The 16,977-nt window shown below is 39.9% G+C and overlaps 1 protein-coding gene across 1 annotated transcript in view; it reads right to left on the bottom strand.

Annotated features, from left to right (window-relative positions):
- Window positions 1-16,977, bottom strand: part of LOC140238880 (uncharacterized) — a 60,767-nt gene that overhangs the window by 34,830 nt on the left and 8,960 nt on the right. Inside the window, exons 6-9 of the mRNA XM_072318777.1 lie at window positions 15,400-15,486; window positions 12,183-12,308; window positions 9,077-9,196; window positions 5,576-5,740 (exon numbers count right to left, since the gene is read on the bottom strand). Coding sequence (XP_072174878.1) covers window positions 5,576-5,740; window positions 9,077-9,196; window positions 12,183-12,308; window positions 15,400-15,486 — 498 coding nt within the window. The remainder of the gene's footprint in view (window positions 1-5,575; window positions 5,741-9,076; window positions 9,197-12,182; window positions 12,309-15,399; window positions 15,487-16,977) is intronic.

Raw genomic sequence — 16,977 nt, 5'->3', positions numbered from 1 at the left:
TATTCTTGACATAAAAAACAGTAAGGTATTCTCTATTATACACCTGTACCGATCATGCCGATACCATGATGTCTTCTGGCTTTTCCTATTTCAATGCCATGAAAAAAGATAATCTGTCATTTAGATTGTCTGAACCATTAAATTCTCATTTTGATTCTTAATTTCGCTTATTTTAGCAGTTGTGTGAGAAAAGGGTTGTCGTTAACAAGACCAGATCAGGCAACGAACAGTACCCTCTGGAGATGGCTATATTTTGCACATTTCTCCATTGTATAACAACGGTCATGTCCATTAGTGGACCCTAGACTGCATGAGCGATGGTCATCTAGGTGCGACGCACCCCTCGCCTTTCATGGGCTTTCTTCCGGGTGACGGTGCGATCGATTGCTTGGTCATGGACGTCTCCGATATTGTCTCAATGTCTGCGTTTTGACGCCTGCATCTGTCATCCCACTCAATCGATAATCTAATTTTAATGCTCCCTCTATCTCTTCACTGTCACTCTCATCCTCCTATAGCTCCCTCCGTCCTTTTTTCTCCTGCACTCTCAGAGATGTCTCCAAGTTTGGAGAAAGACACATCACAAACGCTAATTGATCATGAACTTGAGAAATACTATAACAGTAGTGGGCCAGGGGTTGTCAATATGTCAGGGTCATATCGACCAATAAAGTCAACTCCGTGAGTGAGTATGCATGCAGAGTGTAATCAGAAGTCGTTGAAATTATGGTCATAAAGCTGTTTGATTGCCCCCCCCCCCCGACCCCCTGAGCCTTGATTTTGCGTGCTTTAGCCGGAAACACGTCATAATGGTCCAAGGTAGACGTGCGTGCTTGCATACTGAAGAGACTGTATTGATTTGCAGGTGTTGCACGTAGCACTTGGATAAAAAAAAAAAAAGAAGATAAGTAAGAAAGGGGGAAGAGTGTGTGTGTGTGTGTGTGTGTGTGTGTGTGTGTGTATCTCATATTCTGTGGACCGTTTCGACGACCTCTAATCTTAAACCCTTGTATATTGTAAACGCTTTGTGACGTACATGTAAGTCAAAGTCATACCCTTATGACATTAACCTTAACACTATTGATTTGATTAATTACGATCCATCTATAAAACTTTTTATTTGAAAACATAGTTATGTTCAATGCCTAAAAATATCAAAACAACTCAAACATAACGTTTCACGCAGCTCATCAGCGGTAAAACACAATGTGTGTGTGTAAGAGAGAGAGAGAGTCGCACCTCATGCACGAAAAAGATCCCGCTCCATTCATTCATTGCCCTGAGCAGGGTGCATAATCCGGTGACGTGGTCCCGCCTCACATCCAACGGGACCCCTGCAGGGAAGACCAGCTCGTGCAGCTGAATATGGTCTATATCTAGCCATTTTCTCAGATGGAAAATGAAACAGACAAACAAACAAACAAACAAACAAACAAACCTATCAAGGACACCTGAAGAGGAAACCGAATGCACCAGACATAATGTTGCAAGACATTATGGTGAAAAAATGTAAAGAGCAAAGATTTTGTTGAATGAATCAGAAGTCCGTTCTACTCATCCCTAGGCACCAAGGATATTATCATGTTTTCCATTCTGTCAAAACTCTGCAGTCTAGATTGTGCAAAGTCTTTTCCAATTTCAACATATTTAGTACCGTACAATCTTATAGACATACAGACATAAATAAAAAAAAAAAAAAACAACTCAATCTATAGTTTCGTGACTCGATATCCGCGCTCTACTTTCGGAGATCTTTTGTGCCTGTCAAGTCATGGAACGCATGGAAAAATTTTCCCGCTCGAATATCGAGAGCTGTTCGTGATGAGAGCTCTAAGATCTCAATTACACGGAAGAGTGTTCATCAGAGACGAGAAAGGGTTTGGGTTCCCGTTTGTCACGCAACCATGGGTAGAGGAGCGAGAGAAAGTTATATCATCAGGAGCATGAATGATAAAGAAATGAGAGAGTGAGAGAAACATACTACATCTATATACTATCATGGATTTGGGGGTCTAAAATATCTTCATTCTAATCAACTGACCTTTCCGAACAAGATAACGACCATGAGATCATTCTACAAATATGTTTTGCTTTGTCATCCTATTCTACTAAAAAGAGAACGGGGAGGGGTAAAAGGGTGAGGTGGGGAGGTGGGGAGGGGATTGACGAGAGAGAAGGGGGTTGAATGATGTCTGGAAGGAGAGGAAGAGGAGGAAAAGGAGTGATAAATCCATATATTAATACTCATGATAGCAATCGTATTGATTCCTTTAAAAAAATAGGTTGACGAGCTGGGAAACCATCACTCTATTCATACCTATCGACGCTTTTCAGTGTTTTCTTTCGCGTTTATTCTCGGTGGTACGGGGAGAGCTTGATGGATGAATACTTTGGTGAGAACATGACGAGGTGTCTATAAACACATTACCGTGAGATAGATGCGTGGCTGACAGACAGGTTGCCTGATGTCAAGAAGGATGACTGAATGTGCCGTATTGTGATGAACAGTCTCGATTTTTCATGCGGAAAGGACGGGATCAAAGAAAAAATAAAGTCTGGTGTTCTGTTTTCTTTTTGCTTTTTTTTCAATTTCTTCAAAAATGGGCAGAATCATGAAAAGACATGACAACTGTTACATGTAAACATAATGTCGTAAATCACATGATGGCGGCAAACATTATGCTTGGCGGTAGTAGAAGAAAATGCTTCATCATAAAATTACTAAGGAGTATCAATAAGGAGGGGGGTCAGTAAAGCATGGTCGACATTGATCATCTCAGGATATTGGCATCTGATTGGTAAGGTTCGCTCACTGCGTAAACCCGCCGTAAATGATGGCATGATTCGAACTCATTACTGTAAGATTGATTCAAATATGGCGGGAAGAATGACAAAGCGGGATCAGATGAACATCTGTCATTTCTAATGCTACGTCAGAAGTGACGTTCTGTCAACAAACACATCAAATATCATGCACTTCCTGCTACGTCATTAGCCCCTCTATATATTTTTCAGAACTCACTTCCGAATTCGCAACGTCTTCTCAACTTTGAGAGCCAAAGAAAAGCCTTCTCTAAGTCCTATCACTTTGCACGTCCACTGTAGAGGGTCTGTGAGCCATACTTTCACCAACATCACAAACTTCCCTATGACCGAATTGAATTACAACTCCTTAACAAGCTAGGCCAACATAATGTGTAATTGCCCTTGACGTCACCGTCAAGACAATAGCCTTTGAGTCACGTCATACTGTATAGTGGAAGAGGGGCAGGGTGGGGGCGTTCCAATAATGAGATTTAATCTTATATCATAGCTTAGAATGTCGGATCTGTAAGGTTGATCGGAAAGAAAATGTAAAAGTTAATCTAATATCTCTCCTTCCTATTGCAAGTTGCAGACGTCTTAAGTAGCACAAGTAAATACACGAGGAAATAAGGTATTTTTTCACCACTTTTATTTTTTCTTTTTTTATGAAAATACACCTTATCTCGACTTGTATACTGACAAGGGCAATATAATTCACCCTGCTTTGAAAGATGTAAGCCAAGAGCTCATTCATTATGCTAGAAAAATTAAAACATGATGAATTCTCTTTAAAGTACTTATTTAACTCCTTGTCCTGCAGTAAGTTCTAGACTATAGTCTTCGTATCCACCGATGGCGGCACAGAAACTTAAAAAAAAAAAAAACTTACAACTTTTCAACGGATTGTCCGATTTTCTTTAAACTTCTCTGATCTGTTCTTCTGATATTGCTGCATTTTCTCAATCCACATATTGAGTATCACTCCTCTTAAAGCAATTAAATGTCAAGTCCTTGAACCGTAATGTGGTAAGATACACCTCCATTTGCAACAAGTGATATAATACCATCCCAAGTACAAATCAGTTTACAGCCTGGTGGGACTCTTTCCCCGATCAAGATTGATTTTGTTAATTTGCGGAGAGGTTTTTCTGACAACTGCCAAGGGCGGGTCAGAATTCGCTGAGAGTTGTACTATTATCTCTCCCTTTATTCTCTCCTGAAAACGGAGCAGGTCTCTTGCCAGGAGCCCCACAGATCACTTTCCAGACAGCCGTTTGGTTTAGTTGTGTCCATCGCTCGGAGACAGGTTGTTGGTGGCTTGTATACCCGCTAGAGTATCTCGTCGACACGCCTTCCCTCAACCCCATCAGTCCGGAGCAACTTAGTACTTGTATATTAGAAGGGTTGCATGTTTATACGATTACCAAGATTACGGCAAGGTCGTGATGCGACACCGATGGCGACAGTCGCCCCTGACAAGCCTGATGATGATATGAGATGTCATGCTCACTTTCGTCATGCCTCAAATACCTTATCTACTTCCGATATGACCTGGAGGTGTTTCACGAAAAATCTCAGTCGATTCTAAGAATGAAGATTAACTTAGAATTACGGTACGCTGATGAGTGTGTCTTCAATGATATTCTAACGTTAACTCCTGTGTTCTACATGAAAATGAACATTTGCTGATATATAACATAAAATAGGTCACGAAAAATTTTCTGTAAATTTTGATAACAATTTGATATGGATTCTGATGAAAGTCGGATGAAACTGAACAGGGAAGCAAGTGCCACACCATTATATTAAGTCAATCTTAGCTTATAAGATTGACTTAGAATCTCCGTGAAGCACCTCCTAAAAACTGGCCCACTAATGCAAAACTTTACACACATTTTTGTTCCCTCCAACACGTCCAATTCCAAAGTTTCTTCGTCGGTACGATTCAACTCGAAATATGCCGCAATGGGTTCCGCTAAAAAACTTGTTCACTATTCGACAATTTACAACGTTGTATTCTCGCTTTTAATTTCAGACTGTACTTCAAGGTTTCTGATATCTAAAGGTTGCCCTTCATGTTAGTTAAGGCAGCAACTGATGAAGGCAAAAAGGTTTGACACTTATGAAGATGGACGTTAAAAAGGGAACAAAACCGCTTTGTATAAATACCTCCTCAATGAAAAAAATAGGAATGAAGGCAACTAGAACAAACCTTTGATTTAAGATAAAAAGTCAACGGATTTACTGTGCTGCTGTAATGACAGACGATCCATAAACATTGATGAATGTGATTGCAGCATCGTACCAGTCTGTCGTGTCTGTAGCAGAGATTTTTCCTCAGAGCCTCAACACTATCCAACCTTGAAGACAAAACAGTACCTCAACCTGTGAAGGTGACGATTTTCGACTTGCTCCAGAAATTACCGCCCTAGATATCTTCACACTCGAGTCATGATCGTTCTTTTACAGCTCATTAAAGAAACGCCGGCGTTCTAATTTGCACGCAGAGGTTTTAACAGGCGCCCGATTCCGCACCCTAATTCGTGTCTCGGAGGGCCCGTAGGCGCACGTTGCACCTGGCGTAAATACCTTGTTCTCGTTCTTGCATTCTTAACTCTGAGGCAACCTTTACGCTCCCTCCCTTTCTCCTCGTTCTCTTTATCCGTCTCTCCCTCTCTGACCCCCCCCCCCCCTTTACTTTTCGCATCTCTCTATCCCGTCCCTCACTCCCTCCCTCCCTTTTGCAGCCACCGGTGTTTGTTTGGCTTACCTGGGCAGGGCGGGTTCCCCCGGCAGCTTTCCGCCTGGGAGGACGGCCCGTAGCAAATCATGCCGCTCTCGGGGTGAGTGCACTCTCGACTGCGGATTCGCTCGGAGTCGCCGCAGGACTGGCGACACGCCGACCAACTTGACCACAAGGTCCACTCGCTAATGGCTAGAAAACAGAGGTGAGAGGAAGGGTGAGAAGTGTCTCTATCATAAACTTCGCAGGGTACACAAGCAAACGATTTCGTTTATCGATATTTCGGGTAGGATGCTTGGGATTGATTACCCCCCTTTGAAATGAGCATGAACTTTAACAATATTCGTAAGAGAGCATAATTATGTAAAGCTTATCTGTATCTTGTAAACCTAAAGAGCCTGCACTGAAGTCGCATAACTTAACTAAACTGTCGCACATTAACAGACGCTTAAGATAATAAACTTTAATATTGGTAGCCTGAAGCAATGAGTAATGTCAGTTTTCCGCCATTTATAAATATCATTTTACCATGGTTATCATTATACGTGTTCAAAACGGGTGTCACATCTATCTCACGAATCTTTCTTTCAGCAATACACGGACGGCGAGGTTGCACACCCACGCTTTTCAAGTGACATGAATATTATGACGTCATAGTAAGGACATCGCATAGAAATGGGTTATTATGCATATATGGAAAACAGAAATATGTACAGTCAGCTAGCAACCGACTCACTTTCAGATCGTTATCATTGCATTCAACTTTTATAACCCATTATTAGTAATAACACCCACTTCTCGGCAAACACTTTGAAATGGTCCGGAATACATGTAGTCAATGCATAATGTCAAATGAACAGATGAAAATCCACAGACAAGACAAAGGCAAAAGCAAGTTTAAACCTGGCATCTGACATTACCATAATGTAGTTCACTATATCTATATCAGTAATTCATTGACATTTCCATGTATCTGCAGGAAAGCTTAAGGATTTCTAGGGGTTTGGATTTAAGAAAAATAAGCCAATAGATGCGCTTTATCCCTTCAATGCGGTATGCCAAGTTTGAGAGACGAGAAAGAATATTTTCGACAGAAAATTAACTTCCCTATTCTTGGAATCAATCCCTATACATGCACCTCAAAACGAAGATATGAAATATGGGGGGGGGGGTGGAATATTTGTTCAATAAGTATTCATGACTGAAAGACAGGAAAATCTATGAAACAAAATGAAAATGGGTGCACATCACAGTATATAAAATCAAATAATATTTGTATGCGCCATCATGCGTCCCGACAAATTCTCCACTGTAACGACAAGATCGCAGGGACTTAAGGGAAGGTTAGAGATGCACTTTGGCGCCAAAAAGATGTCATTTTACGCGGAGGATTATCACCTGCCAAAGTCAGCTTTTTTCCCTTTTTTTCCCTTTTTTTTTCATTCCTCACTCCAAACTTCGGCCCTTTGAGGATCCAATTTCTAACCGACACAGTTCGTCCAACTGGGAATCATGTTGGCGCTCAATTTCTTGATTACATTACGAAAGGCATTGTCAATTCATTTGGAGAAACTTCAAAAGGGAAAAAACTAAAGATCTCACACGTGGGAGATCAACATCGAAAGAAAGAAAACAACTGTCACGTGCACGTCAAGTCAGAAAGAAAAAAAAAATGCGCAGAATAGAGCAAAATGCTACGAGTATCCCAGGTGGGATTTTATGTAAAATTATCGCAAGAAAGGCGTGAAAGACGTTAGGGAGAAAGTGGTGCAGACTCGACGAAAGGGGGTAAGTATGCAATGCTGATTCTTTGGATGATATTTGTTTCCTTTTGCCTCGATACAGTGAAAGCTACCCTACGTGCCACTGCAGTTGCTATGCGTGACGTCAAGCAGAGTTTGAAAAGGTGTGAAATGTTCATTGCAGTCACGCTGAACAAGAGCATTCATTTGCATCGTACTTATTTTGATTTATCTCTACTTGAGAATTATAAAATAAACTGAAATATATACAGACAAACAGTAAAACCAACAGATGGTCGGAATAAATGATAGATGAATGATAACAAAGATACATAGATCTACAGAATGGAGTCAAAAGGGGCCTGAGCTTTCGATTCTACAAAGCAGAATCTTTGTCAGAGGCAAAATGACAAACATGCAGGGTAAGAAGACACGTCATGTGGGCTACAAACAACATGCACAGGCTGTGAGAGGCTGGGGACACAGAATAAAGAAAAGAAAAGGGTTACATAAGGTGTCAAAGGCAGGGAGTCAAATACATCTACAGAAAACCCATATATAGGTAGATAAGAAGACAAACATTGATATAGGAAGGAAAACAAACAAAAAGAAAGGGGGATAGATGGAAAGTTTCAAGGGATGGTATATTTTTGGTTGAGATTGGGCTTCAGGTTTCAAACTTTCTTTATAAGATAATGAGAAACCCCTTATGAAATATAAACGAGGATGTGATTCTAAGAGTGATTCAAAGTTTAATTGATAAGAATTAGTTTTGAAATAGCCGTGATATCCAAAACAAAAGGATCAAAATAAAAGGCAGGACTCACCTTTTATTAGGATCGCATTGTTCTACTTTGTTTTTGGATATCTCAGCCATTTCAAGATCGATTTTCATCAAATAAACTTTGATTTTCTCTTAGAGTTGTATGCTCTGTACCATTTCATAAGTGGTTTCTTGATATCTCGCGAAAAGTTAAAAGCTCAGTCCTTATCTCAACCAATACTATAACCATCCCTTTAACGGTTGTTTAAGGGACAGATCCGTAGGCTTGATCATAACTGGGCGAAAAGTTGAAAAGATTGACATTTGTGTAGGCAGACAGAATGAGAGGGAGAGAAGGGGAGATAAATAGATATATGGATATCGGAATGGCTGCAGGTCTCAGACAGATAGTCATTCTCTGATATGCTTTTGACATTCCGTTTGATGGAGCTTTTGTTTGCAAATCGTCAGAGGGGGTCCTTGTAAAGAAAACTATCTCTCCCTCTCTCTCTCTCTCTCTCTTTCTCTTTCTTCTAAATCCCCACAGGTGTGTGTAGGCCGCCTTGAATGGCCGAGCAAACGGATATTAGAAATCAGACGAGAATCTCTTTTTCTTCTTTATTCGTTAAGTTTTAAGATGAGGTCAGTTTTTATGCAAAATTGCAGCGGCCCTTTGCGACTATGCCCTTTTATAAATTCAGCTGAAGTCTACATTGGGAAACTTAAACGTTCAACATGTTAAACATTTCTACACGTGGTGCCCGCAAAAGTTCTTTTGAAATAAAACTCTTTTAAAAGAAAATTCAAAACAAATTTTGAATAGTATTTTGAAGACGTGCAAACATATGGACGCCTACTGAAAAGTGTTACCGTGGGTTCATGAAAATGTGTGGAGTGTCGCATTATTGCAGAAGGGAGTTTATCGATCCCAATCTCTCGATGTATCGATCACATTTCCCGCTTCAATCACCGGCATTAGAGTCCAAATTAGCGGCTAGCATCTTGGGCTCGAGACCAACTCACCTGTACAATCGAAACCGTCGCCGATATACCCGTCTGCGCATGAGCAAGAGAAGGATCCGTGAGAGTTTATACAGAGCCCTGATGGATGACACGGGTTCTCCACGGCGCACTCGTCAACATCTGAAAGATAATCCGAAAACTCTTTACCGGACACCAGTCCAAACACCTGTGCGTGTGTGCACGTCCTTAAAACTGTGGCGGTATCCATAGAAACGCGAGAAATGAGTAAATAGTAATAACCAGCCAAAAATGGTGACGCTAATGTGGGCGAGGGGTGACAATGAAGATGTTTACGACATGACTTGACATGACATGATAATCTGAGATGCTGTAGATCTCAAGCAGGAGAACTCAAAAAAGGGGGAGGGAAAGAAAATAAATGATCGACCTAAGAGTAAAGATACAAAATGGTGATGACCAAGATGATAATTATTGTGACAATAATTAGAATAAACGAAATCAAACTTGTAAAATCGTGACTTTGGTTAACAAAGAGTAGGAAAAGAAGGAGTACTGGAGAAACACAAACAAACAAACAAACAAAACAAAACAAACAAACAAACAAACAAAACAAACAAACAAACAAACATAAAGTAGACGTAGAAAGATAAATGACCACGACGATACCGCAAAATCTCAACTTTTCTTCAGTGCATTAACACAACGGCCTGTCACAAAACGATAAAGTGCTTCAAAGTTGGAAGAAAAAAAATCAAACCTTTGGGTAGTAAGGTCAACAACTTTTTGGAAAATCAGATCAGCCTTAAAAAAAAAAAAAAAAAAAAAGTTGCTCAACCTGTCACTGCCATTTGGACGTGCAGAAATTTCCTTGGAGTATTAAAGCAGATCTAGGAAGGCAAAAAAACTACGGTAGATGTGAAATCACTGTAGAGTTCAACGGCCTCGAGATCCCCCAACGCCCTTTTCAGCCTTTATCCCATAAACCCTTGCTTGAGTAAACATAGGATTCGTCCCCCCCCCCTTCTAAGCACTAAATCCACTATCCTCCGTCAGCAGACATGTCTTCTTCATCATCACCATCTTATTCCTCCCTCCTTTTTTTTTCTTGCACTTGTTCTGCTTTATCCTCTTTATCATATTTCTTTTGTTGTTGTTCTTGTCAGTCTTTGCATTGCACACGGTACTTTAGGTGTGTTGTTGATGGCAGTGTGGCATGACGTGCGATCAATTTGGGCTGCTGCAAACCCATTTTACCTCTCTGCCATGGCAGAGACAGTGAAGTATAGACAAGAACCCTTGTCTGCTTCTGTTGTTGTTGTTGTTCTTTATGATACTTTCTATCGTTTTTACAGACAAGTCAAACCCATGGCGTCAACGCTATGACGCTTAGCCTACATATCATCACACTTCGCACAATTATTTGCAACATAATATAGTTCCCGCCCCCTTCATCCATCCTGCCTGAGCCACATCAACCGATGACAGACAAATTTGATTGGACATATTATTGTCAGGGCGAGGTCTGGATATTTTTAATTCTTTTTTCACCATTTTTATCTTCACTTCTTTCCCTCAAGGCACAAGAGTGCGTACTCATATCAAGCGAACCCCGTGAGTGCAGATTCAATTCCGTTTCATTTTTCATTGAGAAGAGAAGCCATGTGAATTTGCATATCGTTGTATCATGACTGTAAAGATAGAGCTCAATGGTATCTCGCCCCACTATTCTAAATAGGCTGCCATTCTGTCACTTGAAATTCGATCTCCCAAAGTTTTCGATAGCTCCGCCAAATTAGAACTCCTTCGTCTGCTCTCTGACATACTAGTGATATGATGCTGTGGTTGTTTTGATATCTAGCCCTCAGAAATTGATTCCAATCTACCCGTTTATTTCATTCCTCTCTTCTTCTTCTTCTTCTTCTTCTTCTTCTTCTTCTTCTTCTTCTTTCTGCGTTTCTTTGGGTTAGGGGGCGTCCAAATTGTTTGAGAGTTCACCGAAGTATCAATCACCGCTGCATATCATATTCCTCTCTCTCTCTCTCTCTCTCCTCTCTCTCTTTCTCTCTCTCCCTCTCTCTCTCTCTCTCTCCCTCTCTCTCTCTCTCTCTCTCTCTCTCTCTCTCTCTCTTGGTATGTCCCTGTCTGTCTATCTGTCTTATTTTTTTTCTTTCTTGTGTTATGTATTGTATTTATATCTTTAGGCACATTTTCTGTTGTCTTCCTATCAATGTATTTAAGCCCTTGCAATTATACATATCTTAAGTGATGTGGAATCTATAATCATGTAGCAGGAAGTTCTACAATAATAGAAATGATGAGAATAAAGCCCGCTTTAGATTGTTGGAAATTATCCAATCTCTTCCACTACGCATAAAAAAAACACACACATGTACGCACACACATACGGCTTTCGTGGATGCGAATAGGACAAAATCAACTCTTCACAAAAAGACGCTCAGAACACAATGTAAAATAATCGTTGGTTTGTATGTTTGTTTGTGTGTGCGTGTGTGTTCATTTTATATATCGACTCCGTTGTGATAAACAGATTTGATGAGACATATCTCTCTTTTAAATAGTGTCTTTGAGTGAAATCCGGGCACACGAGACACTGTATCTAATGGAGAAAAAATGTAATTTACATGCGATGGTTTGGGTTGTTGTTCTGCTCTCTGAGATGAAGGTAGACACGATTTTATTTGTAATGATAAATCGGTTAGGTTAAAACCGTACACTCTGATTTCAAGGTTAGTTCACGTACGTGACCACAAAGTTGAATTAATACCCGGTCTGACATGTGGGGGCGGGAGGACCCCCTTAATTGATCGTGCCCATTGTCCACTTTCCCTTATCAACATCTTCGGGTGGGGGGGGGGGAGGGTGGTGGAGGATGGTGAAAAAGGAGTACATGGAGAAGGCGGAGAAGATTGTGAGGAGAACAAGGAAATATGTCTTGACGCCAGGGTATCAATTCTTAGTTTGGGACGTCAAATATTTGTACATCCGCTATACATACATATAAAATGACGTGCCTTTGGTGATTACTTGCAACGCTGTAATCCCGAGAAAGGGAATGGGGGGATGGAAACGGATGCGGTCTGTGATAAATGAGTCATTTTAGATGTTTCTCATAACTCGCTCTCACCCGCACAGGCGGTGATGCCATCTCCGGCGAAGCCCCGCGAACACTCGCAGCGGAAGGAACCCTCCGTGTTGACGCAGACCGCCTCGGGTGCACACATAGTACTGGTCAAAAGACACTCGTTGATGTCTGCGCAAATGGAGAAGTTAATAGTCAAAAATGATTATCTGTGCTGATGATTATTTGTTGTTGTGCACAACAGCTGAAAGCAATGATAGCTACAGACACTAATAACCTCGAGAAGTATGTAAAAAAAAGAAGTCCAACAATAAGCAACGGCTCGCCTGCTGCGATCCGCATTACGACAACCTGAACATGCCAAAAGGCTTTCCATAGCAAAACACATCCAAAGGGACATTCCATTACCTACGCCAGAGTACTTCTGCCTATTATATCGTAGGGTCTTAAGTCATTATGCGATCAAAGTAACTAGACGGTGTTGTTGCTTTTCGGGTGCCTTTTTTCACTTCATCCAGTGTTATTAAGAATAATTTCCATATTCAGCTAATGTTGATGTTTCGATAAAAGTCTAGAATATGTTCATACAAACGGACATGTTTGATGACACAAAAGAATGCATTGATCATACATCGGGTGTCATGGTTGCGTGGCTGCTCACAATGATTTGTTTTCGCAGTATTACAGTTAGCTTTCCAACGGCCAAAAAATATTAAAGAAAATTTAGGCCTACAATAAGCAAGCGACAAAACAAAAACAGCATTGTGAAATTATAAGCATTCTTCTCATACCCTCTGTAGTTATTTACTTGTTACATGTGAAACAAATTATTTTCTGAATAAGTCATATACCTTCAGTTACTGATTAATACCGACAATATTGATTGTACGATATCATCGATACTATACTGCTGTTATAACTATATAAAACTATGTACATCCTATATGTAGTAGTCCCAAGAATGTGAAACCCATCTTCAAACTATACATTTCATTCTCGATGAAATCAGAAATTACATTTCTACGCTATACACGTACTATGTACATCTGTTGAAATGAAAGCTCAAGAAATACCTAATGAATAAAGCGTATCACGTTTCCTAGTTTTCTTCATACAGTAGTAACCATGTCCATGATTTTGGCACACTGTATAGGCCAAGATGGTTTAATGTTGCTCACGTTGAAATACCTTGATGTTTGCTCCAAAGCATTTGCTTTTATTGAGTTTGCAATGCAATAAGTGCGTCTTACGTAATAATCTGCCATGCCACATTAGCTAAATACCATGTCGTCAAGTGTATACAGCTCTTAATGAATACAAATCATTGAGCTGGGGGGGGGGGGGTGATTTCTCAGTTTCTTCCAATAGGTATGTTAACAAGTAGATGAAAAGTATGCCGAAACAGATATAAAATAAAATAAAATTGCTTACACATTTGAAAGTTTAAAACACTTTGCTATTAGAGGGCACTATATTCCAAAAGGCGATTAGCCTAACTGGCGATGGTGATTTCTTGTTCATGTGTGTGAGCAGGTAATAAAATTGTTTGGCTGTAGGGTTGTGAATTATAACCTTAAATTGATAGTTACTGGTATATGGCATTGCCGTCTTCATATTGATTAACAACAGCGCCCACGTTGTTCGGAGATTCATAACTTTGCTGTCTATTGGCGTCGTCAAAATCTCTTCCATATTGATTGATCGCACAGCTACATTACCAACAACTTTAATGGGACTCTTGGTCTACAGAGCAGAAATTTAACGAACTCTGTGATCAATCACATTAACCGCAATCACAATGCATATCTAACCGCCTGCTGGTCTTGCATTATAGTCGGTTGGGCATGGGTTGATTTTAATTAACGCTGATACTGATCATTTTGACTTCTCGATTGTACTTTCCAGGTAAGTTACATCCAGTAAGCTATGTTATCCCCTGGTTTCCGTTACCCCATTTTCCCTTTTATGTGTTTCATAGCAATCATCTTTAGTGCTTCTCAATGCCACTGCTATTGCAGATTCCTTAGCCCCTCCCACCCACCCCCATCAAGGCCCCACCCCCATCAAGGTCATTTGACGCTCTGCCATTGTACTGTATATATATACCAATAGTTTTATCATTATTTTGTCGCCGCCAAGTGGCAAGGATTTGCTGGTAAATGCGGAATCGCATAATATGTTCATGTATTCCAGTATAAATCAACGTGGAACTTGGGATGAGATGATTTGATGTCCTAATCATTTAAAAAAATATATACAAAATAGGCCAAGGTAACACCGATGATTTTTTTTTTCCTTGCTGGATATTCGAGGTCTATGTGCAAGTGTGTTATAAGACGTGAATGAATACAGAATAGATGAAAACTTGTCCACTTGTAAAGAGCAAATCTGGTGACCTTATGCCCTTCTTCGTGCATCACTATTCAATTGACTTGTATTAACAAAAAAAAAGAAATGAAAGAGTTTGTAGGAATTCCAGACCAGTTACTACTAATTCTAAGAAGAAAGAGTAAATTGATGCAGCACAACAGTGACACTTTCTGCAAAATCGGATTTTACGTAAGGAAGCTACAGAATTTTAGAGATTCGCTAATTTTTATAAAACGGTTCTCGAACAGTAGATATGAATATGCACATGAGTGAGCTGATGTCATCACCTCACAATTTTCCACTGATCGTGTCAAAAAATGCAATGGCAAAATCAAATTTTCGAGTGTAAAAACGTTACGTTTTTCCTGGCTGAATAACTTCAAATTAATGGCGAGTCAGATACATTAGCGTTTGAAACTGTGGCATAATCGCGCTGGAACGAAAAAGCAGAAAATGTCAAGATCTTATTTTCAAAATACATGGCGAGTTGTAAGGCAATGATATCCATAAACTCACTATTTTCAGATTATGTTTAAGAATAATTGTTTCGTGAAAACAAGCGAAACTTCGCAAAATTTTACCCATTTTGATCAAATCTTCACTGTTGTGTTTGCAAAATTGTACTCTTTCTGGTCAGACCGACCAGACTTTCCTTTATTAAAATCACACAAACAATGGGAGATACAGTCCATGTCATGGCGAGTCGTAGATGGGGTACTTCTTCTTCAGACCCTGTGGAAGTATGGTTTGAATTCTGTGAACGTCAGAAAAGGTACCGACCACATTTTTAACAATTCGGACGTATTACCGAGAATTCAGGATTTTCAAACAGCTATATCTGCTGGGTATAATAAAGACATAGGTAGGTCTATATTGTGACAATTCAGCTTACCAATGCAGCCTGTTCCATCCTGCACGTATCCAGACCGACACTTGCATACTCGTGCGGCAAAGGGCCCGCTGCAAACTTGGTTTTTTCCTATAAAAAGACCAAGGTTATTTTGTTGCAAAAACAGATAAATAGATAGATAGATACGTGTAGATAGATAGATAGATAGATAGATAGATAGATAGATAGATAGATAAATAAATAAATGAATAAATAGATGAATAAACACTTAAATGAATAGGTAAACAGTAAGTGAAAAAAATAAATAAATAAAGTAATATTCAACAAATAAAAATCAAAGGAGTGAAGCAGAGGCTTCACAATCATGCCAAGATGGTCAACACTACACGTATGTGGTTTGATAACGTGTAAACATGCTTCTGATCACCACCATTGGAACGTCTTCAAAAGTGGGGGCCTACTTCCGGGTTTCATGAGCTAACAAGCAAGCAAGCAAGCAAGCAAGCAAGCAAAAAAAAAAAAAGTCTTCAGCGCAAAAAAAAACATAACCTTACCGCGCTCACACTTCAAGGTTTCTATCTATTTCTTGCTAGTGCCACTTACGCACTTCCGGGTAAAAAAAAGGGGGCTGAAAGTAGTGACACCTTATGCATTCCTTTGTATGGTGCAAAAATGGGGGGGGGGGGGGGGGGCTCCTCCGGTTCCGCCGGCCATGATGATGTTTGCTGATGTGTCAATCCTGCCAAAATCAAAGTAGCTCTTTTACTACTTTCACTAAACGACCAAGTGGCATCCCTTACATAAACGTCTCATCTTATGGTTTGTAGGTTGGGTTACAGTTCGTTATTCCGAAGGTTTGTTGTTCGGAAGGTTCGTAAATCCGAAAATGAAAAGGGGTTAATTATTTCGAATGTTCATTTATCCGGAAATTGTATTAGGTTCGTAATTCCGAAGGTTCTTTTGTACATGCCTTCTTTTCATACTAGTATTCGGATTTACGAACCTTCCGAATAACGAATTGCAACTCAATGATGCGGAATAACGTACCTTCGAAATGACGCCACAAATGTTCGGATTAACGAACCTCTAAGTATAGGGAATTTGTGTGTTTTTTGGAATATCGAACATTCGGAATAACGAACCTTCTAACTGACGAATGTTATTTCATTTACGGATTAACGAACCTTTGGAATAATGCATATCACCCAGTAAATTGCCTGGAAAAATATCCATATTGTTACATGGAAACTTTCAAGCAGCACGCAACATACATTAAAGGAGAGCTCCTGACGGTTTTCTCCCTTTTACATTTGAACAACTGTAAATTTGCTATACTGGGTACAGAGTTACAGATTATATAGTGATTATAGGATGAGGAATAAGTATGTTTTCAAAATGTATAACAAATCACTATGAACAAAAATGATTTCATGGCAGCTTCACCATAGGAATGCATGAGTGGGGGCTCAAGGAAGCAGAACAAAAGAAAAGAAAAGAAAAGAAAGCCTGCAAAAACTCTACACAGTTGAACTTGTTAGCATATTTAAGCAAGCGGTATTGATTGTGATAGGAATTACATTGCTACATTTCTGAAATATATGAGCCTTATGTTATCATCCT

Source organism: Diadema setosum, chromosome 15 (genome assembly GCF_964275005.1).
Source record: "Diadema setosum chromosome 15, eeDiaSeto1, whole genome shotgun sequence".
Lineage (NCBI taxonomy): Eukaryota > Metazoa > Echinodermata > Echinoidea > Diadematoida > Diadematidae > Diadema > Diadema setosum.
The sequence above is the reverse complement of the archived record's forward strand: the minus strand, read 5'-3'. Positions and strand labels throughout refer to the sequence as shown.